We start from the raw sequence: 26959 nt of genomic DNA, 5'->3' as shown, positions 1-26959 counted from the left end.
GGTAAATCACTCTGTGCCTCAGTTCCCTCGTCTGCAAAATGGGGATTAAGACTGTGAGCCCTGTGTGGGACAGGGAGTATGTCCAACCTTTGTATTTAACCCAGTGCTTAGTATAGTGCCTGGCACATCGTAAGCACCTAATACCATGAGATGCAGCATGGTGAGGTGGATAAATAATAATAATAATAATAATGGTATTTATTAAGCACTTACTATGTGCAAAGCACTGTTCTAAGTGCTGGGAAGGTTACAAGGTGATCAGGTTGTCCCGCTGGGTGCTCACAGTAAAGCATGGGCCTAGGGGTCAGAGGTTCATGGGTTCTAATCCCAGCTCTGCTGCTTATCTGCTGAGAGACCTTGGACAAGTCACTTTACTTCCCTGGGCCTCGATTACCTCATCTGTAAAATGGGGAGGGAGACTGTGAGCCCCATGTGGGACAGGGACTGTTTCCAACCCAATTTGCTTGTGTCCACCCAAGTGTTTAATATAGTTCCTGGCACATAATAAGTGCTTAACAAATACCATTATTATCATTATCACAATTATTGACTATAGTAGGCAGTAAACAAATATCATTATCATCATGATCACCATCAACCCATAAAGGATAGGAGCCACAGGATGAAGATGATGAAATGGGTAGTTGGATAAGTATATTTGGGTGAAATAGCTGACTAATGGGTGGGGTGCAAAATTTAATATCCACATGGAGATGTGTGGAGTATGGGAATAAGACATACAATAAGGGTGGTGGCTGACTTGATACAACCTGGATATTGGGAATGATCAGGAAAAGCTTTCCTGGAGGAGTTGAGGTTTCAGTAAAGTCTTGAGCATAGTGAGAACTTGATCTGGTGGATTTTGAAGGGCCATGTTGGAGTCCCAGGCAGAGGAACAGTAGGTGTGAGGAGTCAGAGTGGTCACTCTGGCCAGTCCCATTCCTTGCGGGCCTTTGCTCCAGGCTGGTAGGGGAAAATCAAGGACTGATCTGACTCCGCTGTCCGGGCGAGGCCACCCGCTTGTGACCCAGGACTATTCCTGCTAGACTGGGATGTAGGGTCAGCCTCGGTTCATTGTGGCTCTCTCTGGCCATAATGAACCTGTCAGTTACCCGTCCCTGCCCAAATCCTCCCAGAGTGGTAGCCTTGCTTCTCTCCTGCAGCCAGCCCAGGCAGAGGGAGAATTCCCTTGTCATTCCAGAAGGGTTGCTTGTCCCCGTGAGTGCCGGGGGCAAGGACGGGGATGAGGGCGGGAGCGGGGTTCCCAGGGAGGGCTTGAAGCCGCCGCAGCTGACCTGCTCCTTGGGGCCTGAAAGGACGCTGGTTTTTTATATTCCACAGGCCCTGGCCATTAGGGAGCAGATTGGCTACCCTGACTACATTTTGGAAGACCACAATGACAAGCTGGACCGGGAGTATTCCAATGTAAGGATGTCATGGCTCTGGGTTCCATGGCCCCTGCTCCACCAGGTCATTTGTATCCGGCTGGAGAGGGGCTGATCCCCCCACTCCACCCCCGGTCAGAAGCAGGGGACAAAGGCTGCAGACATTCCGGCTTCAGCTGCCTCTCCCAGTTCCTGTGGGCTCCAGAGATTAGTCAGGGAAGATAAAAACATAGAGAAAAGGAAGAAAGCTATTAGATAACAAATTAATAAACTGATTCACACGTAAGAGGTAAGGTTGCTGACCCAGGAAGGAGGGATCAATCAGGGAAAGCCTCCTGGGGGAGATGACCTTTTAGGCCACTCTGGAGAACGGGAGAGATAGGATTGGGTGGTGCTGAGTTGGGGGGAAGTTCCTGATGGAGAAAGATCAATCAATCATATTTATTGAGCACTTACTGTTTGCAGAGCACTGTACTAAACGCTTGGGAAGTACAAGTTGGCAACATATAGAGACAGTCCCTACCCAACAGTGGGCACACAGTCTAAAAGGGGGAGACAGAGAACAAAACCAAACATACTAACAAAATAAAATTAATAGAATAGATATGTACAAGTAAAATAAATAAATAAATAAATAGAGTAATAAATATGTACAAACATATACATATATACAGGTGCTGTGGGGAAGGGAAGGAGGTAAGATGGGGGGATGGAGAGGGGGACGAGGGAGAGAGGAAGGAAGGGGCTCAGTCTGGGAAAAAATATGGGACGCTTCACGAATTTGTGTGTCATAGAAAGATAGAAGTAATTGGTTGGGAAAAGCAAGGGACAGTGAGGAGTTATGCATGGAAGGAGCTAAGATCAAGTAGGGACTGAGGTGGGGTGGAAGAAGCGGGGAGATAGGTCTGAGAGAGCCAACGGTGGGATAGCCTGGAAGACTTCAGGAAGCCTGCCATTCCCCTGCCCCTGCTTCGGCCACCTGGACTACCTTTCTACTCTGGCTACACACTGATCCTCTCTGAAGATGGGAGGCTGATTAGATTTATTTCAAGCCTCCTTCCTGCATTTATTGATAGTCATAATGAAATAACAGTTTGAATGTGTGGAGCGTCTTCGCAGTCATCTCCATTCCCCACGTCTCTGTGCAGGTGGGAGAGCCAGAGGTTATAGCCCCATTTCATTGATGAATGACTGAGGCCAGGGTGGTTAGACGACTGGCCTGAGGTCACACAGCAAGGCAGGGACAGAACTGGGACTGGAATGAGATCTCCTGGCTGACAGGCCCAGGCTCCTGGGCCTCCTCCAACCTCCCCAGAGACCCCACCTCTTCCCAGGTAACCGGACAGTGAGCCACCTTTCCTTCTGGCCCAGTTAAACTTCACGGAGCACAAGTTCTTTGAGAATGTGCTGGAAAGCCTGACAGCCAGCGCCCAGAAGAACCTGAGAAAACTGCGGGAACGAGTTGACCGAGATGTGTGAGTGTGGGGACAGTGGGGGAGGACAGAGGAGTTGGGGGGAGAGGGGGAGAAAGGGGGCACGGGGTTGGGGAAGACCTCCACTAGAGCTGTTTCCACTAGCAACTGGATGCTGTCCCTCCTCCCTCCCCAAATTTCTCTCCAGAGACCCCTCCATGTGCTCGCCTCTCTCCACTCTGCATGCCCCAGAGTCGAGCCCTCCTTGACCCCATTCTCCATCCTGGGACATGTGATCCCCACCCCCAATCCGGGCCCAGCTCTGGCCATTTCCCTGCTGCGGGAAGGGGTGGGGGCAGGGGTGAGCCTCCGGGTTCGAATTATGCTTCCACCGCCTCCTCCCCATCCCCGGCCGGTGGACTGCATGTGTTGAGCTCCAGACTCTGGGCCTCCAGCCCCAAGAGAGGCTGCACTGATGATGGGGTGTGTCGGTGTAGGTGGATCATCGGGGCAGCGGTGGTCAACGCTTTCTACTCTCCGAACCGGAATCAGATTGGTGGGTGTCCTGGCTTCTGGTAACGTTTGTGGGCCGTGACCCCCCGAGCCTACTCGTGCACCTCTTTGTCCCCCACCCACCCAGAGAGCAGGAAAATCCACCTCTTCCTGGTGGGAAAGAATGAAGACCAGAGAGCCACTGCCCTGCTGGCTTTAGCTCAGGAGCTTCCAGGGGTCCTCAGCTCTCCCCTTCCCAATAAGGTCCCAGATAGAGCTCAGGAAACAGCCAGGAGAAATGGAATAGTCTGGTCTTTGCAGAGGTCGATAAATTCCTAGGAAAATATGGGTAGGGCGGGGAGGGATTCAGGCCAATCAATCAATCAATCAATCAATCGTATTTATTGAGCGCTTACTATGTGCAGAGCACTGTACTAAGCGCTTGGGAAGTACAAATTGGCATCACATAGAGACAGTCCCTACCCAACAGTGGGCTCACAGTCTAAAAGGGGGAGACAGAGAACAGAACCAAACATACCAACAAAATAGAATAAGTAGGATAGAAAGGTACAAGTAAAATAAATAAATGAATAAATAAATAGAGTAATAAATATGTACAACCATATATACATATATACAGGTGCTGTGGGGAAGGGAAGGAGGTAAGACGGGGGGATGGAGAGGGGGACGAGGGGGAGAGGAAAGAAGGGGCTCAGTCTGGGAAGGCCTCCTGGAGGAGGTGAGCTCTCAGCAGGGCCTTGAAGGCCAGAAGGGTGTTCCAGGGAGTCTCACTCCAGATTAGGGGCCCGGAGGCAGCCACCCTAGGGGTAGCCTGGGAAGGCCTCCCGGCTGAGGCAGGCAGGTAAGACAGTGCAGGTGGACAGAAGGGGAAGTAGAGTCTGAGCAGTGAGCACTAGCGGCTTCCTCACCATGGGGAGGGCTGCTGGCCCCGGGCAAGGGCGGTGGAATTCCGGCGACGGTATTCCCGGGGCAGTATTCCCACAGCACTCTCCTGCTCTCTGCAGTCTTTCCGGCCGGGATCCTCCAGCCTCCTTTCTTCAGCAAGCAGCAGCCACAGTCCCTGAATTTCGGGGGGATCGGGATGGTGATTGGGCATGAGATCACTCACGGCTTCGATGACAACGGTGAGGCATGGGTGGGCAGTTGGTCTGGAAAGGGGGAGGGTGGACGGCTGGCCTGGGGCAGGGGAGAGTGAGCAGTTGAGAACTCATTTGCTCCCACAGGTTCAACTACCACTTCTAGTAGATGATACCCAAATCAACATCTTCAGCCCTAATCTCTCTCACTCTCTGCAGTCTCTCATCTCCTCCTGCCTTCAAGACATCTCTACTTGGATGTCCTCCAGTCACTTCAAGCTTAACATGTCCAAACCAGAACTCCTTATTCATTCATTCATTCATTCAATCATGTTTATTGAGCACTTACCATGTGCAGAGCACTGTACTAAGCGCTTGGAAAGTACAAGTTGGCAACATATAGAGCCGGTCCCTACCCAACAATGGGCTCACAGTCTAGAAGGGGGAGACAGACAACAAAACAGAACATGTGGACAGGTGTCAAGTCATCAGAATAAATAGAGATAAAGCTAGATGCACATCATTAACAAAACAGAATAGTAAACATGTACAAGTAAAATAGAGTAATAAATCTGTACAAACATATATACAGGTGCTGTGAGGAGGGGAAGGAGGTAGGGCGGGGGGATGGGGAGGAGGAGAGGAAAAAGAGGGCTCAGTCTGGGAAGGCCTCCTGGAGGAGGTAAGCTCTCAGTATAATAATAATAATGATGGCATTTATTAAGCGCTTACTATGTGCAAAGCACTGTTCTAAGCACTGGGGAGGTTACAAGGTGATCAGGTTGTCCCACGCGGGGCTCACAGTCTTAATCCCCATTTTACAGATGAGGTAACTGAGGCGCAGAGAAGTGAAGTGACTTGCCCAAAGCCACACAGCTGGCAATTGGCAGAGCTGGGATTTGAACCCATGACCTCCAACTCCAAAGCCCGGTCTCTTTTCACTGAGCCACGCTGCTTCCCACCTGTCCTCCTCTTAACTATCCCATCACTGTAGATGACACCACCATTTTTCCTGTCTCCCAGGCCCATAACCTTGACACTATCCTTGACTCCTTTCTCTCATGCATCCCCCATATTCAATCCATCACTAAATCCTGTAGGTTCCACCCTCACAACATCAATACAATCCACCCTTTCCTCTCCATCCAAACTACTACCATGTTAATGCAATCACTTATCTTACCCCACCTTGATTACTGTAACAGCCTTCTTGCTGACCTTCCAGCCTCCCGTCTCTTCCCACTCCAGTTCATACTTCACTCTGCTGCCCGGATCATTTTTCTATGAAAACACTGAGGCCATGTTTCCCCACTCCTCAAGAAACTCCAATGGTTGCTCATCCACATCAAGAAAAACTTCTCACCAGTGGCTTCAAAGCCCTCAATCACCTTGCCTCCTCATCTCACTACTCTCCTACTACAATCCAGCCTGCACACTTTTCTCCTCTAATGCTAATCTTCTCACCGTACTTCTATCTTGTTTATCTTTCCACTGATCCCTCGCCCACCCCTGCTTCTGGCCTGGAATGCCCTCCCTTCTCAAATCCGACAATTACTCTCCCCACTTCAAAGCCTTATCGAAGGCACATCTCCTTCAAGAGACCTACCCTAAGCCCTCCTTTCCTCTTCCCCCACTCCCTCTGTGTCGCCCTGACTTGCTCCCTTTATTCAACCCCCTCCCAGCCCCACAGCACTTATATGCATATCTGTAATTAATTTGTATTAATGTCTGTCTCCCCCTCTAGACTGTAAGCTCGTAGTGGGAAGGGAATGTGTTTATTGCTATTTTGTACTTTCCCAAGCACTTAGTACAGTGCTCTGCACACAGTAAGCGCTCAATAAATGATTGAATGAATGAACTTAATAAATGTTGCAGTTATTACTGGGTGGCTGTCTTTCAATCATATTTATTGAGCGCTTACTGTGTGCAGAGCACTGAACTAAGCACTTGGGAGAGTACAATACAATAAACAGACAAGCATGTAGAGCACTATACTGAACATCTGGGAAGCAACCAGAAGAAGAAAAGGTTTTATCCCTGCCCTCAAGAACTTGCAATATAATGGGGGAGACATAAAGTAGGCATAAAACTTCATGGTTAAGAGGGAGAGGGGCCAAGTACCACCAGTAGTATGACTGAGAGCTTACAGTTGTTATAGTCATTATAGTGGTATTTAAGTGCTTACTACGTGCCAGGCACTTTACTAAGTGCTGGGGTGGATATAAGCAAATCAGGTTAGACACAGTCCCTGTCCCTCATGGGGCTCACAAGTCTTCGTCCCACTTTTAAAGTTGAGGTAACTGAGTCCCTGAGAAGTGAAGTGACTTGTTCAAGGTCACCCAGCAGACAAGCGAGAAGCAGCATGGCTCAATGGAAAGAGCACGGGATTGGGAGTCAGGGGTCATGGGTTCAAATTTTGGCTCCGCCAATTGTCAGCTGTGTGACTTTGGGCAAGTCACTTAACTTCGCTGTGCCTCAGTTACCTCATCTGTAAAATGGGGATGAAGACTGTGAGCCCCACATGGTAAAACCTGATCACCTCGTATCCTCCACAGCGCTTAGAACAGTGTTTTGCACATAGTAAGTGCTTAACAAATGCCATCATTATTATTATTATTAAGTGTCAGAGCCGGGATTAGACCCCCAGGTCCTTCTGATTTGCAGGCCTGTGCTTTACCCCATAGGCAATGCTGCTTCTACCAGGCTATCCTGCTTCTGTGTGCCGACCATTGTACTAAGCACGTGGGAGAGCACAGTAAAGTAGGCATGCTCCGTGGCATGGAGGAGCTCTCACTGTAGGCCAACAGCAAATCCAGGAGTACCCAGATACCTGGAGTGTGGCAAGCTCTAAAAAGCAGAGGGCTTCATCAAGGAAGCCCCCCTGGAGGAGGTGGCTCTGTTGGAATGTTTCAGGGGAGGGGCAGGGGAGAGCTGGGCCTGGTGGATTGTAGGGAGGGAGGGAATGACGGGAGCAGCAGATTGGGGTTGTTGGGGGCAGAGTGGAGAGTGAGGAGGCATGAATTGGGGAGGGGACAGGGGAGGGATGAGGCCATGGAAGCCCCAGCCTCTGAACCTGCCCGTGGTGGTGGCTCAGGCAGAAATTTCGACCGGGACGGGAACATGCTGGACTGGTGGAGCGGCTTCTCGGCGGAGCACTTCAAGGAGCAGTCGGGCTGCATGGTCCACCAGTACGGGAGCTACACTTGGGACCTGGCTGGCGGGCAGAAAGTCAGTGCCATTTTGGGGGCTTGGGGGCCGGGAGCTGAGGGGCTGGGGGTTGGGGATGGGGTGGGGTGGGGGCTTGAGGGCTGGAACTGGGGAGCAGCTCAGGGCCGAGGGGCCGGGAGTGGGGGGCTTGGGGCTCGAGGCCAGAAGCAGCTTAAAACCAAGAGGACAGGGGGTTGGGGGGCTTTTCATTCATTCAATCGTATTTATTGAGTGCTTACTGTGTGCAGAGCACTGTACTAAGCGCTTGGGAAGTACAAATGGGCAACCTATAGAGATGGTCCCTACCCAACAATGGGCTCCCAGTCTGGAAGGGGGAGACAAACAACAAAACAAGTAGACAGGTGGGACCAGACTTACTAATTTTGATGTCTGTCTCCCCTGTTGTAGACTGTAAGCCCAGTGTGGGAAGGGATTGTCTCTGTTGTTGAACTGTACTTTCCAAGTGCTTAGTACAGTGCTCTGCACACAGTAAGTGCTCAATAAACACAATTGAATGAATGAATGAGCAGCTCAGGGCCAAAGGGTCAGGGGGTAGGGTGGACTTGGGGTCAGAAGTATCTCAGAGCCCAAGAGCCAGGGGATGGGGAGGTTCAGGGCCAGGAGCAGTTCAGGACTGGGAACTCGGGGCTGTAGAGCATGGGATGTGGAGCAGCTTGGACACCAGGGGCTTGGGGGCCAGTGGTCAAGAGCCAACCTGCTTTTATCCACAGGTCAGCGGGATCAACACGCTAGGAGAAAACATCGCCGACAACGGAGGCATCCGACAGGCTTACAAGGTATAGGGAAACCTGCTCCCTGTGGTTCAGTAGGGAGACCCTGGGACCTTCAATCCATCCATCTGGGGAATTTGTTGAGTACCTACTGTGTGCAGAGGACTGTATTGAGTACCTATGGAGTTCAGCGTATTATACTGTTTATTTTGAACTGAGTGCTGTACAACTGCTTGGGAGAGTACACCAGGAGCAAAAAGACCCAGTGGGTGCCCTGGTGATCACTAAACCTTGTCCTTAAGGGTGGACCATTCTTAGGGAAGCAGTATGGTCTAGGGGAAGGAGCATGGGCCTGAAAATCAGAAGGATCTGGGTTCTAATCCCAGTTCCTCTATGTGTCTGCTATGTGACCTTGGGCAAGTCACTTCACTTCTCTGGGCCTCAGTTCATCATCATCATCATCATAATAGCATTTATTAAGTGCTTACTGTGTGCAAAGCACTGTTCTAAGCACTGGGGAGGTTACAAGGTGATCAGGTTGTCCCACGGGGGGGCTCACAGTCTTCATCCCCATTTTACAGATGAGGGAACTGAGGCCCAGAGAAGTGAAGTGACTTGCCCGAAGTCACACAGCTGACAAGAGGCAGAGCTGGGATTTGAGCCCATGACCTCTGACTCCAAAGCCCGGGCTCTTTCCACTGAGCCACGTGGCTTCCATGTGCAAGACTTCATGGAAACCCTCCCCACCCCCCACTTCATCTATAAAATGGGGATTAAGATTGTGAACCCCATGTGGGACAGGGACTGTGGCCAACCCAATTTGCTTGTACCCAACCCAGCACTCAAAACAGTGCTTGGCAAATAGTAAGCACTTAACAAATACCACAATTATTATTATTATTATTACTTATTAGCATCCAACATCCCTGATTCTCCCCACTTCCTCCCTGTCTCTCCCTCCAGTGACCGAGCATGGACCATCCAACACCTCTGACTCTCCCCTCTCCCTCCCTGACCCTCCCTCCAATGACCCAGCACAGATCATCCATCACTTCCTGACTCTCTCTCCAATGACCCAGAATCAACCCTTGTTCATGGATCTGTCCAAACCCCTCTGGACCTGCTACGCAGTTTCTTGTAGGAACAGATTTCCTTGTGCCCACTCCTTGCTCATTCATTCAATCATATTGATTGAGAGCTTACTGTGTGCAGAGCACTGTCCTAAGCGCTTGGGAGAATACAGTATGAAAATAGATGTATTTCCTATGTACAGTGACCTTGCAGTCTAAAGGGGGAAACAGACACTAATATAAATAAATAAATTACAGATATATACAGTGTGGGGGGCGAAGGGGTGCCTCACCCTGCTGTTGAAGGACTTGGGGAGCAGTGATTCTGCTTGGGCACTGTCCAGCTCCTTCCCAGTTCTCTAAACTCTAATTCTGTCTGTTCCCACCCAGCCATAGTCTATCTAATCTGAAGTTTATTTTCTCAATCAATCAATTAGCCAATCAGTGGCATTTATTGAGCACTGACTGTGCAGAGCACTGAACTAAAGCGCTTGGGAAACTACAATGTGATAGAGATGATAGACATTCGTTCATTCATTCAATCGTATTTATTGAGCGCTTACTGTGTGCAGAGCACTGTACTAAGCGCTTGGGAAGTACAAGTTGGCAACATATAGAGATGGTCCCTACCCTACAGCAGGCTCACAGTCTAGATCAGGTTGTCCCACGTGGGACTCACAGCCCTAATCCCCATTTTACAGATGAGGTCACTGAGGCCCAGAGAAGTGAAGTGACTTGCCCAAGGTCACACAGCAGACATGTGGCAGAGTCGGGATTTGAACCCATGACCTCTGACTCCAAAGCCCAGGCTCTTTCCACTGAGCCACGCTGCTTCTGATCACCTTGTAACTTCCCCAGACCTTAGAACAGTGCTTGGCACCTAGTAAGCGCTTAATAAATGCCATCATTATTATTATGATGATTGTTATTAGAGAGAGGCACATTTGCTGCCCACAAGGTGCTTACAGTCAACAGAGGGAGACAGTTATTAAAATAAATTACGGATAGGGGAAGTAGCAGAGTAGAAGGATACAGACATAAATACTGTGAGGTTCTGGTGAGGCCAGAGTTAAAGCAGTTGGAGATGGATGAGGTTGGCCTGGTGTCTGGATTTCCGCCAGGATTGATCTGCCGCTCATGCACAGGGGTGAAGAAAAAGAACTGTGGGGGTGATCCAAGACTGTGGGTTGGTAATATGAGATTGGCGGGGGGACAGGGGAGAGAGGGAATTGCTTTCAGTGCTCTGTTCATAATAGGCACTCAGGACAGAGCACAACTCACTGGTAGCACCCAATAAGTTGCTCTACATCAAGTAGGCGACCAGTACAGTGCTCTGCATTCAGGGGATTTTGGTGAGGGGTGGATAAGACCTCGGGAATTGAAACTGCAGCCCTGATTCATTGGAGTCCCCAGTGCCAATGGGGCCATTGAGCCAATGGTGACTCTTTCCTGGATGGCCTGAGGCCACTGCAGCCCAAAGAAGGGCAGAGGGCAATCTCAGAACACTTCACACCAAAATGCTGCTGGATATGGAGTGTGGGGATTTTCTTTTTTTGTTCAGCAGTTATGCCAGGCACTGTACTAAGCTCTGGAGTAGTTGCAGGATAGCCAGGTTAGACACAGTTCCTGTCCCACATAGGGCTCACAGTCTTAATAGATTGAGGGAACTGAGGCACAGAGAAGTGAAGTGGCTTGCCTAGGATCACACTGCAGGCAAGGGTTAGAGTCAGGATTAGAGAAGCAGCGTGGTTTACTGGATTACTGACTCCCGTAGTTTACTGACTCCCACAGGCCTGGGAGTCGGAAGAACCTGGGTTCTAATCCCGGCTCTTCCACTTCTCTGCTGTGTGACCTCGAGCAAGTCACTTCACTTCTCTGTGCCTCATTTCCCTCATCTGTAAAATGGGGATTAAGAGTGGAAGCCCCATGAAGGACTGGGACTGTGTCCAACCTGATTAATTTGCATCTACCCCAGTGCTTAGAACGGTGTTTGATATCTCATAAGCACTTAAGTACCATAATCATTATTATTATTAGAACCTAGGTCCTTCTTACTCCCAGGCCCGAGCTCTATCCACTAGGCTAGGCTGCTTTTCAAGCAGAGGGTGGGAAGGAAGGAGGGTTGGAGGAAGGGATCCTGTAATAATAGTGGCATTTATTAAGTGCTTACTATGTGCAAAGCACTGTTCTAAGCGCTGGGGAGATTACAAGGTGATCAGCTTGCCCCACGTGGGGCTCACAGTCTTAATCCCCATTTTACAGATGAGGTAAGTGAGGCACAGAGAAGTTAAGTGACTTGCCCAAAGTCACACAGCTGACAGTTGGCGGAGCCGGGGTTTGAATCCATGACCTCTGACTCCAAAGCCCGTGCTCTTTTCCACCGAGCCACGCTGTGTAGTTGTGCAGCTGATTGGTTTTCATTTGCAGAGCAGTGTGGACAAAGTGTGCTTCCATCCCGGATCTGCTCCTGACCCCACCCCTCCGCCCCAGGGCTTGGAGAAGAATACCAGATGGGATGGAAGTGACAGGAACATTAACTTGTCTTCCTAATCTCAGTGACGCTAAAAGAGGAAAATTGGCCCATTAATGTAGAACAATGCCAGATAATGGATGTAACATCCGTGCCTGGCTATTATCTGTTTTTTGGGAACCTTCACCTGGAATTTTGGCAGCTGTCAGCACAAGAAGAGATTAACCCATCGTGGGGGGGTGTAGGGGGAGGTGTCATTGCTATATTTGTTAAGCGGGCTCTTCTGTGGGGTAGATAGCAATAATTGTGGTATTTGTTAAGCACTTAGTATATGCCAGGCACTGTACTAAGTTCTGGGGGTGGACACAAGCAAATCCAGTAGGACACAGTCCATGTCCCCCATGGGGCTCACAGTTTCCATCACCAGTAACGAATGTTTGGTTAGAGTCCATTGGAAAGCAGAATGTCAAACTCAGTGCATTTTTGCCCACTGATTGCTGTAAGTCTCTGATATTGTTTATTAAGTTAGGTGATACTCCCTCTCGGAACCATAGACTGTGAGCCCGTTGTTAGGTAGGGATTGTCTCTATCTGTTGCTGAATTGTACTTTCCAAGCACTTAGTACAGTGCTGTGCACATAGTGAGCTCTCAATACGATCGATTGAATGAATGAATTGGACTTTCCAAGTGCTTAGTACAGTGTTCTGCACACAGTACATGCTCAATAAATACGATTGAATGAATTTACAGAAGAGGTAACTGAGGTCCAGTGAAGTGACTTGACCCAAGGTCCCACAGCAGACAGGTGGCAGAGCTGGGATTAGAACCCATGACCCTCTGACTTCAGGGCCCATGCTCTAACCACTATGCCCTGCTGCAAGATAATCAGGTTAGACATGGTCCCTGTCCCACACGGGGCTCATGATCTCAATCCCCATTTGACAGATGAGGTAACTGAGGCACAGAGAAGTTAACAGACTTGCTCAAGGTCACACAGCAGGCAAGTCGGGGAAGATGTGTTTCTTTGTGTGAATTTTGAAACTATGATCTTCAAACTTCAATCAATAGATAGTATTGATTGAGCATACTAAGTGACTGGGGGAGCCTGAAATGTACAATCCATTCACAGAGAGTTGGAGAAGAAACAAAGCTACAGCTGTGGATAAAGTACTACAGGAAAAACAGCTAAATAAATTGGTTAACAGAGGACAATGTATCTGTAAGATCAGTAGGTATCCCCTTGTCCTTGGGGGCTAGGACTAGAGTCCACTCAAAGTTCATTGGTGTTAAATCCTTCCAAGGCCTAGCCTCATCTCTGCAGGGGACAACCTTCCTATTATCATCTCAGAAGCAGTGTGACCTAGTCAGTCAGTCAGTCACGTTATTGAATGCTCACTGTGTGCAGAGCACTGTACTAAGTGCTTGGGAGAGTAGAAGGTAACAATAAATAGATACATTTCCTACTTACAATGAGCTTACAGTTTAAAGAGGGAGACAGACATTAATGTAAACAAATTATAGATATGGACATAAGTGCTGTGGGGCTGGGGGCGGGGAGGAGAACAAAGCAGGTAAGTCAGGGTGACAGGTAGGGAGAGGGAGAAGAGGAAAGGAGGGCTTAATCAGGGAAGGTCTCTTGGAGGAGATGTTCCTTCAGCAAGGCTTTGAAGGTGGAGAGAGTCATTGTCTGTTGGATATGAGGTAGGAGAGGGTTCCAGGTCAGAGGAAAGTGGTGGGTGAGAGGTTGGCAGCAAGATAGACCAGATCGAGATACAGCGAGCAGGTTCGCATTAGAGTGATGTGTGCGGGCTGGGTTGTATTAGGAGAGCAGTGAGATGAGGTAGGAGGGGACGGGGGATTGAGTGCTTTAAAGCCAATGGTGAGGAGTTTCTTTTGAATGCAGAGGTGAGTGGACAAGTAGAACAACTACTACTAGTACGACCACTAGAGAAGCAGCGTGGCTCAGTGGAAAGAGCCCGGGCTTTGGAGTCAGGGGTCATGGGTTCTAATCCTGCCTCTGCCACTTAGCTGTGTGACTTTGGGCAAGTCACTTCACTTCTCTGGGCCTCAGTTCCCTCATCTCTAAAATGGGGAATAAGACTGTGAGCCCCCCGTGGGACAACCTGATCACCTTGTAACCTCCGCAGCGCTTAGAACAGTGCTTTGCACATAGTGAGTGCTTAAAAAATTCCATCATTATTATTGTTATTATCACCACCTCTAATGTAGTCTTCCAAGCATTTAGGCGCTGACTACAGAGGACTTATTGAGTGGTCTGTTGACTTGTGAGAAAGCCCAGCAGCCCCTGCCCTGTGCCCTGCAGGCCTACCTGAAATGGCTGGAGCAAGAAGGGGAGGAGCCCAAGCTACCCGGCCTCAACCTGACGCATAAACAGCTTTTCTTCCTCAACTTTGCCCAGGTAGGGACCTTCCGCCCCCGGTTTCAGGGGCAAGACTCCTGTCCTCCCTGCCACCTATCAGTGCCCCTCTGAGCCTTCCTTCCCCTGCTCCCTCCTCTGAAGAAAGAGTGTGTGCTGAACTGCTGGCTCTGGGTGGGACCCATTCTGGGGAGGAAGAAGAGACACTACCCCTGCCCTTGAGGGACTGCCCTGCTGATGGAACAGACACACAAACACACACTGCGTTGTGGAAGCTGGAGGACTTGTGGAGGGATCAAGGGAGGACAGGACAGAGTCTTTCTCCTCCAGGCTTGATGGGGTCACCGAGTCCAGAGATATATGCAGACACGCTCTCTCGTTCTCTTGCTGTCTCACTCTCATTTGACCTCAATCAATCAATCAAGCAATCGTATTTATTGAGCGCTTACTGTGTGCAGAGCACTGTACTAAGCGCTTGGGGAGTACAAGTTGGCAACATAGAGACAGTCCCTACCCAACGGTGGGCTCACAGTCTAAAAGGGGGAGACAGAGAACAAAACCAAACATACTAACAAAATAAAATAAATAGAATAGATATGTACAAGTAAAATAAATAAATAAATAGAGTAATAAATATGTACAAACATATATACATATATACAGGTGCTGTGGGGAAGAGAAGGAGGTAAGATGAGGGGGATGGAGAGGGAGACGAGGGGGAGAGGAAGGAAGGGGCTCAGTCTGGGAAGGCCTCCTGGAGGAGGTGAGCTCTCAGTAGGGCCTTGAAGGGAGGAAGAGAGCTAGCTTGGTGGATGGGCAGAGGGAGGGCATTCCAGGCCTGGGGGATGACGTGGGCCGGGGGTCGATGGCGGGACAGGTGCTATCCCTCCCACCCCTGTGACCTCTCTCACTCTCCCAGGATTTCCAGCCTGGCTGAAAGCAGGTTAAAGGGGCCCTGAAGGGGAACGTTCCTTAGCCCTGTGGTAGAGCCCTCTCCACTATTCATTCATTCATTCAGTCGTATTTATTGAGTGCTTACTGTGTGCAGAGCACTATACTAAGCACTTGGGAAGTACAAGTTGGCAACATATAGAGACGGTCCCTACCCAACAGTGGGCTCACTGTCTAGAATGGGGAGACAGAGAACAAAACAAAACATTTTAAAAAAATAAAATAAATAGAATAAATATGTACAAATAAAATAAATAAATAAATAGAATAATAAATACATACGAACACATATACATATATGCAGGTGCTGTGGGGAGGGGAAGGAGGTAAGGCGGGGGATGGAGATGGGGAGGAGGGGGAGGGATCCAGGGTAGGAGCCAGGTGAGGGCCTCAGCTTTGCCCTTAGGGCATCTGTGATGGTGTGAGGGAGGCAGGTGGGCATGGGTGGGCTGAGAAGGTTTCTCAGGATCCCCAGCTCTGGCTACTACTCTACTGGCCAAACCAACCCCAATCCTAGCCAAGTGAGGGTGACCCCTCCCCGCTCCCCCCACCAAAACCCCACGTGAATCTTCAGGCCTCGCCCCCAGGTCTGGTGTGGCTCCTATAGGCCCGAATATGCGATCCAGTCCATAAAGACGGATGTCCACAGCCCCCTCAAATACAGGTAAGTGTCTAGACAATGTCACTTTTTGCCTCTGACCAGCGGCAGTGGGGGATGATCAGTGGGACTTGGTGAAAAGAGGCTACCCACATACACTTTTTAGTGGAGACTGATTTTTTAGTAGATTAACATTGGACCCTAATCCCCACCAAACCCCCAAATATCCCAGAAAAGGAGTTTGGATATTAGGGTGCTGAAGCTGGCAGGAACTGCGGGAAGTCATGTCTTCCAGCCCCCTGCCTCTGTGCAAGTTCACACCAAGATCCACCCCAGACAGTAGTGTGACTTAGAGAAAAGAGCACGGATTTGGGAGTCAGAGGTCATGGGTTCAAATCCCAACTCCGCCGCGTGTCTGCTGTGTGACTTTGGGCAAGTCACTTAACTTCTCTGTGCCTCAGTTACCTCATCTGTAAAATGGGGATTACGACTGAACCCCACGTGGGACAACCAGATCACTTTGTATCCTCCCCAGTGCTTAGAACAGTGCTTTGCACATAGTAAGTGCTTAACAGATGCCATCATTGTTATTATTACAGTAGGCTGCACCATCTCATTGCTGCCCTGGGGCCTGGTAGAGCAGCCATTGTCCTCTATGTCTAACCTAAATCTCTCTTGCTGCAACTTGGTCCCATCCTGTTTTGGGGAGAATGTTAGTGGCATCGAGGCAGAGCCTAGGCTCGGGGATGGCAGGATTCGGGTCTCCAGAGCAGGGATAGGGGTGAGCCAATCTTGGCAGCAAGCTTTCCAAGGCTGACTCCCACCCAGGGTGGAGTCCGGCTGAGTCCCCCATCACTTTCCCCCTTCCCCCACCTCTGAGCCCCTGAACAGCGGTTCGCAGAACCCTCTGTAACCACCTCCCGGGTGTTTCCTGCCTCACTCCCCGGCCCTGTGACCCGCCCCCCATTTTGTGCTGCGCAGAGTGGTTGGATCCTTGCAGAACTTTGAGGCTTTCTCAGATGCCTTCCACTGTCCAAAGGGCACAGTCATGCACCCTTCAGAGAAATGCCGAATCTGGTAACCAGAGAGCACCGTGGCCCAGACGTACAAGCCCGGCTCCAACCCCCGCTGCTCCGGGGTCCAAGCCCTCAAGAGAACTTGAGACACTCAACTTTGCTCCTTCCTCTTGGGGAGGGGATACCTCAGAGCCTTGACTCTAGAAACATCCAGACCGGATCCCTGCGAGCAGGGCAGAGAGATGCTCAGAGATACTGTGAACATCCTGGGATTGGGCAGTGGCCCGGGACTCCCAGATTTTACTCCAGCACTGCCACTGCTGGGCCATGAGGACAAATGGAGTGGTTCTTCAACACGGCCCCTTTCCGGGGGTTCGGCTGTCCCGAGCGGCCTCTACGAGGGACTTCCTACCTCCTTGCCTCCACCTCGGCCCACTCCACATTGTTTCCACTGTGGCTGAATGTTACAAGACTGCGTTTCCTGTGGAGCTCACCCAACGTTGCTCTACTGGCCTGCCCTCTGCCCCCCACTGTGCCCTCAGCCCACTGGTGGCCCTGCTTTGGCCAGAGAAATCTGGCCCTTCCACTGCCCCCACCCCTTTCCCGGCGTATCTTGTGCACATGGAGAGACTACTACTGAAGGAAGCTAAGTAAAATGGGGAAAAAGGCACGTCTTCTCCAGCCTGGAGTCACTTCTCTGCCCTGGCACGCTGTTAAGGGTGGGGGACAGGGGTGATGTATGAGTCTCCGGGGAACATGGGGGTGAAGGGGGGAGTGGGGAGAAAAGGGGTCTTACAGAGTCTTAGAAAATAGGGTGGGAAAGGGGGACTGCAAGGCCCCAAGGAACAGGGTGGGTCTGCAAAGCCCTGGAGAGCAGGCACCCTCTAGACTGTGAGCTCTTAATAAGTAGGGAATGTGTCTATTGTTATATTGGACTCTCCCAAGCACTTAGTACAGTGCTCTGCACCCTGTAAGCACTCAATAAATACAATTGAATGGATAAATGAAAGGAAAAGGAGTGGGGTTCCCTAGGGAAAAGGGGGGAGAAAGTGTGTCTTTGAGAACCTGGGGAACAGCAGGAAGAGGGTTTTGTGAGAATCCAGGAAACCAGGGAGTCGGGGGTGGAGGGTGCGGAGGTCCATGAGGCTCTTCCACTAACTGATCCAATTAACTAAAGCAATCAGAGTCCCCAGAATTGGGGAAATCTTCTAAGGGGTTTCCTCCTTCCAGAGAAGAATCATCGATTTGGGAAGAGAAGAGTTTTCTGCCTTGGTCAAAGTCCAGTTGGCAGCTTCCTGGATTAGTCCATTGACTCCTCAAGGGCAGAAATCTGTTTTAGTCTTTGCTTGCTTGTTCCCAAATGACTAGGACAGGGCTCTGCGCACAACAGATAGCCATCACAGCATTCTGCACATAATGGACACCTGGTAGGTACCTAGTAAGTACTGTGGACGATGCTGTGTGACCACTGTGAGCCTGTTGTTGGGTTGGAACCATCTCTATATGTTGCCAACTTGTACTTCCCAAGCGCTTAATACAGTGCTCTGCACACAGTAAGTGCTCAATAAATACAATTGAATTAATGCATGTAGGCAAACAGACCGGTACAAGAATTTTCCTCCTGAAGAGTTGTCTGATAATTACATGGTAGCAATTCTCAGGTTTGCGGTGGAGGAGAACAGGTTGTAGGGAGGTTTCTAGTCAGTCACTGATACTTACTGAGCACTTACTGTGTGCACAGCATTTTACTAAGCACTTGGGAGAGGACAATATAACAGTAAACTGACACATTCTGGAGATCAGCTGCTGGACCCAAGCTGATTAGGGGATCTAGTTGGAGCCCAGCCCAGGGATCTGAGTCCTGGAAAGGGCTGGCAGAAATATTCATTTGTTCATTCGGTCACATTTATTGAGAGCTTACTGTGTGCAGAGCACTATACTAAGCGCTTGGGACAATACAACAATAAAAAGACACATTCCCTGCCCAAACTGTCTCAGGTGTAAGTGGTCATTACCACCAACCCCAAACCCTGCAGAGTCTGGGAATGGTCAGAGTCCATTTTTTTTTTTGTGTGTGGTATTTATTAAATACCTACTATGTGCCAGGCACCATTCTAAGCCCTGGGGTGGATGCAAGTTAATTAAGTTGGACACAGTCCATGTCCCACATGGAGCTCACAGTTTTGACCCCCATTTTATAGATGAGGCACAGAGAAGTTAAGTGACTTGTCCAAGGTCACCCAGCAGACAAGTGGTACTTGCAAATAATAATAATAATAATGCAAATTCTGGTAAGCTCTCTTAAATAGAGCTTATTTATGTGCCAGACACTGTACTAAGCGCAGGGGTGGATATAAGCAAATCAGGTTGGACCCAGTCCCTGTCGCATGTGGGGCTCACAGTCTCAATCCCCAGTTTAAAGGTGAGGGAACTGAGGCACAGAGAAGTGAAGTGACTTGCCTAAGGTCACACAGCAAACTAGTTAAGCACTTACTATGTGCCAAGCGTTGTTCTAAGCAGTGGGGTAGATACAAGTTAATCAGATTGGACACAGTCCCTGTGCCACGTGGGGCTCTCACACATCCCCATTTTACAGATGTGGGAACTGAGGCAAAGAGAAGTTAAGTGACTTGCCCAAGGTCACACAGCAGACATGGGTGGAGGTGGAATTAGAACCCAGGTCCTCTGATTCCCGGGCCTGTGCTATATCCACTAAACCATGCTGCTTCTTCATGTTCATGTTCGCCTGTGGTGGTGGCATTAATAATAAAGATGGTATTTATTAAGCGCTGGGATAGGTACAAGGTCATCAGCGTGTCTTAGTGGCAACAGCACAGGCTTGGGAGTCAGAGGACGTGGGTTCTAATTCTGACTCCGCAACCTGTCGGCTGTGTGACCTTGAGCAAGCCGCTTAACTTCTCTGTTCCTCAGTTACCTCATCTCAAAAATGGGGATTAAGACTGTGAGCTCCAAATGGGGCAACCTGATTACCTTGTAATCAGTCAATAAATCAATCGTATTTATTGAGCGCTTACTGTGTGCAGAGCACTGTACTAAGCGCTTGGGAAGTACAAGTTGGCAACATACAGAGACAGTCCCTACCCAACAGTGGGCTCACAGTCTAAAAGACTGTGTATCTCTCCTAGCGCTTAGAACAGTGTTTGGCACATAGTAAGCGCTTAACAAATACCATAATTATTATTGTTATCAGAGCAGACACAGTTCCCGTCCAATATGTGGGGTGAGTGTAGGGGTGGTCTCACAGTCTAAGAAGGTGGAAGACCAGGTATTTCATTACCACTTACAGATGAGGAAACCGAGGCCCAGAAAAGTTAAATGATCTACCCAAGGTCACCCAGCAGGCCATTGGCAAAGCAGAGAGAAGCACCCAGGTGTCCCGACTCCCAAGCCACCATTCCTCTAGGCCACACTGCTTTTAACTAGGGACTGGACTGGGGAGAAACTGTAGAAACTGACACAAAAATTCAATTGTGATCAGGATCTGGTAAGGGCTTATTACGTGCTAAGCGCTGTGAGAAGCACTGGGATAGAATACAATCAGATGAGACACATTCCCTGTCCCAGTTGGGGGGCTCAGTCTGAGGGAGGAGTAGACAGGAAGCAGCAAGGAAAGAGCACTTGCCTGGGAAGCAGAGGGTCTGGATTCTAATCCTGCCTCCACCACTTGTCTGCTGTGTGACTTGGGGCAAGTCACTAAACTTCTCTGTGCCTCGGTTACCTCATCCGTAGAACGGGGATGAAGACTGGGAGCCCCAGGTGGACTGTGTCCAATCTGATTATTTTAGATCTTCCTCAACGCTCTCCTCTCCTAAGGATCGACGTCTTATCACGGCAGGAGAGTTTGTGTACGCTAATGAAACTTAATGTTACGCCTTATGGGGCTACCCATAATGGAAAGGTCTAAGCTGAAGCGTCAAAGTCGATTCACCTGTGCTGGGCAGCAGTGGCCTGGGAAAGGGTCTAAGGCAGATGATCGAGTGATCAAACCATTGATCAAAGACAACGGCAGAGACTCAAGGTTTGTACTGCACAGAAGAAGGGAATGGTAAACCCCTTCCCTTTCTTTATCAAGAAATTTCTATGGATGGAGAAGATGGGATGTTTGAAGAGGGCGTGTCCATGGAGTCGCCATCAACTTGTTTTTGACCCATAGCATTTGAAGAAGAATTTCGGCGCTTGGTACATAGTAAGAGCTTAACAAATACCATTAAAAAAATAACAAAGGAACATGATCCCCATTTACAGATGAGAAGCACGGTGGCCTAGTGGAAAGAGCATGAGCCTAGAAATCAGAGGAGCTGGGTTCTGATCCTGCCTCTGCCACTTACCAGCCTTGTGACCGTGGGTGAGTCACTTAACTTCTCTGTGATTCATTTTCTTCATCTGTAAAAGGGGGATAACGCACTTGTTCTCCCTGCTACTTAGTCTCTGAGCTTCAAGAGGGGCAGTGACTATGTCCAAGTTGTGTCCCCTCCCCTCCCTAGGGTCCCCATGTGTCCTTCCTGCTGGAACAGTCAGGTCATCAGCATCAATCCCTGATGACTCCAGGGATTCTCCCAGGGGCCCGAGGGCCCTCACAGCACCCCTGATCGGCCCCTAATGAGCAACACGGGATACAATGAAAATGATTTATCAAAAAGATGGCTGATGAGAGCTGTTTGTCTTTTTTTAAAGTGTATTTGTTTAGTGTTGAATAATAATTATGATAATGGCACTTGCAAAGTACTGTTCTAAGTGCTGGGGAGGTTCCAAGGTGCTCAAGTTGTCTCACAGGGGGCTCATAGTCTTAATCCCCATTTTACAGATGAGGTAACTGAGGCACAGAAAAGTTAAGTGCCTTCCTGTCCCGCCATCGACCCCCGGCCCATGTCCTCCCCCGGGCCTGGAATGCCCTCCCTCTGCCCATCCGCCAAGCTAGCTCTCTTCCTCCCTTCAAGGCCCTACTGAGAGCTCATCTCCTCCAGGAGGCCTTCCCAGACTGAGCCCCCCCCTTCCTCTCCCCCCTCGTCCCCCTTTCCATCCCCCCCTTCCTCTCCCCCCTCCTCCCCCCTCCATCCCCCTGGCCTTACCTCCTTCCCTTCCCCACAGCACCTGTATATATGTATATATGTTTGTACATATTTATTACTCTATTTATTTTACTTGTACCTATCTATTCTATTTATTTTATTTTGTTAGTATGTTTGGTTTTGTTCTCTGTCTCCCCCTTCTAGACTGTGAGCCCACTGTTGGGTAGGGACTGTCTCTATATGTTGCCAGCTTGTACTTCCCAAGTGCTTAGTACAGTGCTCTGCACACAGTAAGCGCTCAATAAATACGATTGATTGATTGATTGATTGATTAAGTGACTTGCCCAAAGTCACACAGCTGACAATTGGCGGAGCTGGGGTTTGAACCCATGACCTCTGACTCCAAAGCCCAGGCTTTTTCCATTGAGCCACACTGCTTCTCTACATGCCAGGCATGGTACTAAGCACTGGGGTAGATACAAGTTAGGTGGGACAAAGTCCCTGTCCTACATAGGGCTCACACTCTTGGTGTGTGACATACTAAACAAAGTGTTTGAGAGGGTACAGCAAAGGCAAGACACATGTTCTCAGCCCCGTGAGCCCCCGGAGAGATAAGGACAGTGTCTAATTCTTATCTGCATATTCTCTCCCAGCGCATAGTATGGTGCTCTGCTCCCAGTAAGCACTTCATAAATACTCTTATTTCTACTATTACTAGGTCAGGGGGATCCAGACAAAAATGATTCACAAAGTGTGGCAGCGATAGGAAGAACAAGAGCCTAACAGGTGGTAGTACAAACAGGTCAGGAGGAAATTGGCAAATGCAATATTTCATGTACAGTTGAATATACTTGTGCACCTAACTGCTGAGGAGAGGAATGCCTGTTTAGTAGACAGGAGGAAATGTTGGAAATTAATCAGGGAAGGCTTCCTAGAAAAGACAGTTCTAGCTTTGAATTATTCTCATGGTTATTGTTATTCAATGTTTAATAATAGTAATTGTGGTATTTAAGCTCTTACTATGTGCCAGGCACTATTCTAAACGTTGGGGTAGATACAAAATAAGTGGGAAGAAGTCCCTGTCCCACTAGGATTCACATTGTATCCCCAGTTTACAGATGAGGGAACTGAAGCCCAGAGGAGTGAATGTACTTGTCCAAGGTCACCCAGCAGAGAAGTGGCAGGGCTGGGAGTAGAACCCAGGTCCTTCTGACTCCTATGCCAGTGCTCTATCCACTAGGCCATTCATTTATTAAGCACTTACTATGTGCAAAGCACTGTTCTAAACGCTGAAGCACTGCTCTAAGCACTGATGATGGCATTTGTTAAGTGCTTACTATGTGCAAAGCACAGTACTAAGCTCTGGGGAGGATACAAGGTGATCAGCTTATCCCATGTGGGGCTCACGGTCTTAATCCCCATTTTACAGGTGAGGTAACCGAGGCACAGAGAAGGTAAGTGACTTGCCCAGAGTCACACAGCTGAGAAGCGGCGGAGTCGGGATTAGAACCCATGTCCTCTGACTCCCAAGCCCGGGCTCTTTCCACTGAGCCACGAATTAGCTTAATACAGTGCTCTGCACATAGTAAGCGCTCCATAAATACGATTGAATGAATTAATTAGCAGACACGTTTCCTGCCCATAATAATAATAATAATGATGGCATTTGTTAAGCGCTTACTACCTGCAAAGCACCATTCTAAGCGCTGGGGAGGTGACAAGGTGATCAGGTTGTCCCACGGGGGCTCACAGTCTTCATCCCCATTTTACAGATGAGGTAACTGAGGCACAGAGAAGTGAAGTGACTTGCCCAAAGTCACACAGCTGACAGTTGGTGGAGACAGAATTTGCACCCATGAACTCTGACTCTAAAGTCCGGGCTCTTTCCACTGAGCCACGCAAGGGGGAGACAGTTTTATATGAATAAATACTTTATAATAAAGATATGTACATAAATGTATGTATATCTAATTTGTTTATCTATTTGTATTAATAATAAGAATAATAATGATGGTATTTGTTAAACACCTACTACATGCCATGCACTGCTCTAAGCGCTGGGGTAGATACAAGATAATCAGGCTGTCCCATGTGGGGCTCACAGTCTTCATGCCCATTTTACAGATGAGGGAACTATAAGTTAAGTGACTTGCAGAGATTTAACACAGAGAAGTTAAGTGACTTGCCCAAAGTCACACAGCTGACAAGTGGCGGATCCGGGATTTAATGTCTGTCTCCCCCTCTAGCCTGTAAACTCACTGTGGGCAGGAATGTGCCTATTTGTTGTTACAGTGTGCTCTCCCAAGCCCTTAGTACAGTGCTAAGCACTTAGTACAGAGCTCTGCACGCAGTAAGCGCTCAATACGACTGAATGAATGAATGGCACACAGTAAGCGCTCAACGAATAATAATAATGGTATTTGTTAAGCGATTACTATGTGCCAAGCACTGTTTTGTGGCTCAGTGGAAAGAACCCGGGCTTTGGAGTCAGAGGTCATGAGTTCAAATTCCAGCTCCGCCAATTGTCAGCTGTGTGACTTTGGGTAAGTCACTTCAATTATCTGGGCCTCAGTAGCCACATCTGTAAAATGGGGATGAAGACCGTGAACCCTCCATGGGACAACCTGATCACCTTGTAACCTCCCTAGTGCTTAGAACAGTGCTTTGCACATAGTAAGCACTTAATAAATGCTATTATTATTATTATTTATACTCCCTTCAAAGCCCTACTGAGAGCTCACCTCCTCCAGGAGGCCTTCCCAGAGCCAGCCCCGTTTTTCCTCTCCTCCTCCCGGTCCCTCCCCGCCCTACCCCCTTCCCCTCCCCACAGTACTTGTGTATATTTATACAGATTTATTACTCTTTATTTTACTTGTACATATTTACTACACTATTTATTTTGTTAATGATGTGCATCTAGCTGTAATTCTACTTATTCTGGCGGTTTTGACACCCGTCTACAGGTTTGGTTTTGTTGTCTGTCTCCCGTTTCTAGACTGTGAGCCTGTTGTTGGGTAGGGACCGTCTCTATATGTTGCCAACTTGTACTTCCCAAGCGCTTAGTACAGTGCTCTGAACACGGTAATTGCTCAATAAATACGATTGAATGAATGAATGAATAGTAAGTGTTTAATAAATGCCATCATTAATGCAATCGAATGAATGCGGGTGAAGCGAAAATCAAATGTATGGCACAGAGCAAGCGCCTAACACACTTTATGATAAGCAGCGTAGCTCAGTGGAAAGAGCCCGGGCTTTGGAGTCAGAGGTCATGGATTCAAATCCCGATTCCGACAGTTGTCAGCTGTTTGACTTTGGGCAAGTCACTTCACTTTTCTGTGCCTCAGTTCCCTCATCTGTAAAATGGGGATGAAGGCTGTGAGTCCCCTGTGGGACAACCTGATCACCTTGGAACCTCCCCAGCGCTTAGAACAGTGCATGGCACATAGTAAGGGCTTAATAAATGCCATCATCATTATTATTAAATTATCTGTGCCTCAGTTCTGTAAAATGGGGATGAAGACTGTGATTCCCCCGTGGGACAACCTGATCACCTTGGAACTTCCCCAGCGCTTAGAACAGTGCTTTGCACATAGTAAGCACTTAATAAATGCCATCATAATTATTATTACTAACTTCTCTGTGCCTCAGTTCCCTCATCTGTAAAATGGGGATGAAGACTGTGAGCCCCCCGTGGGACAACCTAATCACCTTGTAACCTCCCTTGGGCAAGTCATTCAACTTCTCTGTGCCTCAGTTCCCTCATCTGTAAAATGGGGGTTAAGACTGTGAGCCTCCTGTGGGACAACCTGATCACCTTGTAAACTCCCCAGCACTTAGAACAGTGCTTTGCACATAGTAAGCACTTAATAAATGCCGTCATTATTATTATTGAGAAGCAGCTTGGCTCAGTGGAAAGAGCACGGGCTTTGGAGTCAGAGGTCATGGGTTCAAATCCCGACTCCGCCAACTGTCAGCATGTGACCTTGGGCAAATCACGTAACTTCTCTGTGCTTCAGTGACCTCATCTGTAAAATGGGGATTAAAACTGTGAGCCCCTCGTGAGACAACCTGATCACCTTGTAACCACCCCAGTGCTTAGAACAGTGCTTTGCACATAGTAAGGGCTTAGATTTGCACATAGTAAGCGCTTAACAAATACCATTATCATTATTATTATTGTTATTATTAACAAAGAACAGATCATGATGGTGCCCCTTAGGGCTTCTTCCTCTCCTTCTCCTCCTCCTCCCCCTCCCCATCCCCCCCCCCCCCCGCCTTATCTCCTTCCCCTCCCCAAAGCACCATATGTATATATGTTTGTGCGTATTTATTACTCTATTTATTTTTTTTTGTACATATTTATTCTATTTATTTTATTTTGTTAATATGTTTTGTTCTCTGTCTCCCCCTTCTAGACTATGAGCCCACTGTTGGGTAGGGACCGTCTCTGTTGCCAACTTGTGCTTCCCAAGCGCTTAGTACAGTGCTCTGCACACCGTAAGCGCTCAATAAATACGATTGAATGAATGTTTATTACTCTATTTATTTTATTTGTACATATTAATTCTATTTATTTTATTTTGTTAATATGTTTTGTTTTGTTGTCTGTCTCCCCCTTCCAGACTGTGAGCCCACTGTTGGGTAGGGACCATCTCTATATGTTGCCAACTTGTACTCCCCAAGCGCTTAGTACAGTGCTCTGCACACAGTAAGGCTCAATAAATTCGATTGAATGAATGAATATTTATTACTCTATTTTATTTGTACATATTTATTCTATTTATTTTATTTTGTTAATATGTTTTGTTCTCCGTCTCCCCCTTCTAGACTGTGAGCCCACTGTTGGGTAGGGACCGTCTCTATACGTTGCCAACTTGTACTTCCCAGGCGCTTAGTACAGTGCTTTGCAAACAGTAAGCGCTCAATAAATACGATTGAATGAATGTTTATTACTCTATTTATTTATATATATTTATTCTATTTTATTTTGTTAATATGTTTTGTTGTCTGTCTGCCCCTTCTAGACTGTGAGCCCGCTGTTGGGTAGGGACCGTCTCTATATGTTGCCAACTTGTGCTTCCCAAGCGCTTAGTTCAGTGCTCTGCACACAGTAAGCGCTC

General features: G+C 48.5%; 1 protein-coding gene across 1 annotated transcript in view; it reads left to right on the top strand.

The window, feature by feature from the left end:
- The window catches only part of MMEL1 (membrane metalloendopeptidase like 1), a 70927-nt gene extending 53959 nt beyond the window's left edge, over positions 1-16968 (top strand). Inside the window, exons 16-24 of the mRNA XM_038746908.1 lie at positions 1342-1425; positions 2757-2860; positions 3295-3353; positions 4315-4434; positions 7481-7614; positions 8325-8390; positions 14188-14283; positions 15780-15856; positions 16772-16968. Of these exons, the coding sequence (XP_038602836.1) occupies positions 1342-1425; positions 2757-2860; positions 3295-3353; positions 4315-4434; positions 7481-7614; positions 8325-8390; positions 14188-14283; positions 15780-15856; positions 16772-16871 (840 nt within the window). The 3' untranslated portion in view covers positions 16872-16968. The remainder of the gene's footprint in view (positions 1-1341; positions 1426-2756; positions 2861-3294; positions 3354-4314; positions 4435-7480; positions 7615-8324; positions 8391-14187; positions 14284-15779; positions 15857-16771) is intronic.
- Positions 16969-26959: the final 9991 nt, after the last annotated feature.

This window comes from Tachyglossus aculeatus, chromosome 5, assembly GCF_015852505.1.
Source record: "Tachyglossus aculeatus isolate mTacAcu1 chromosome 5, mTacAcu1.pri, whole genome shotgun sequence".
Classification (NCBI taxonomy): domain Eukaryota; kingdom Metazoa; phylum Chordata; class Mammalia; order Monotremata; family Tachyglossidae; genus Tachyglossus; species Tachyglossus aculeatus.
This window is presented reverse-complemented; position numbering and strand designations above follow the sequence as displayed.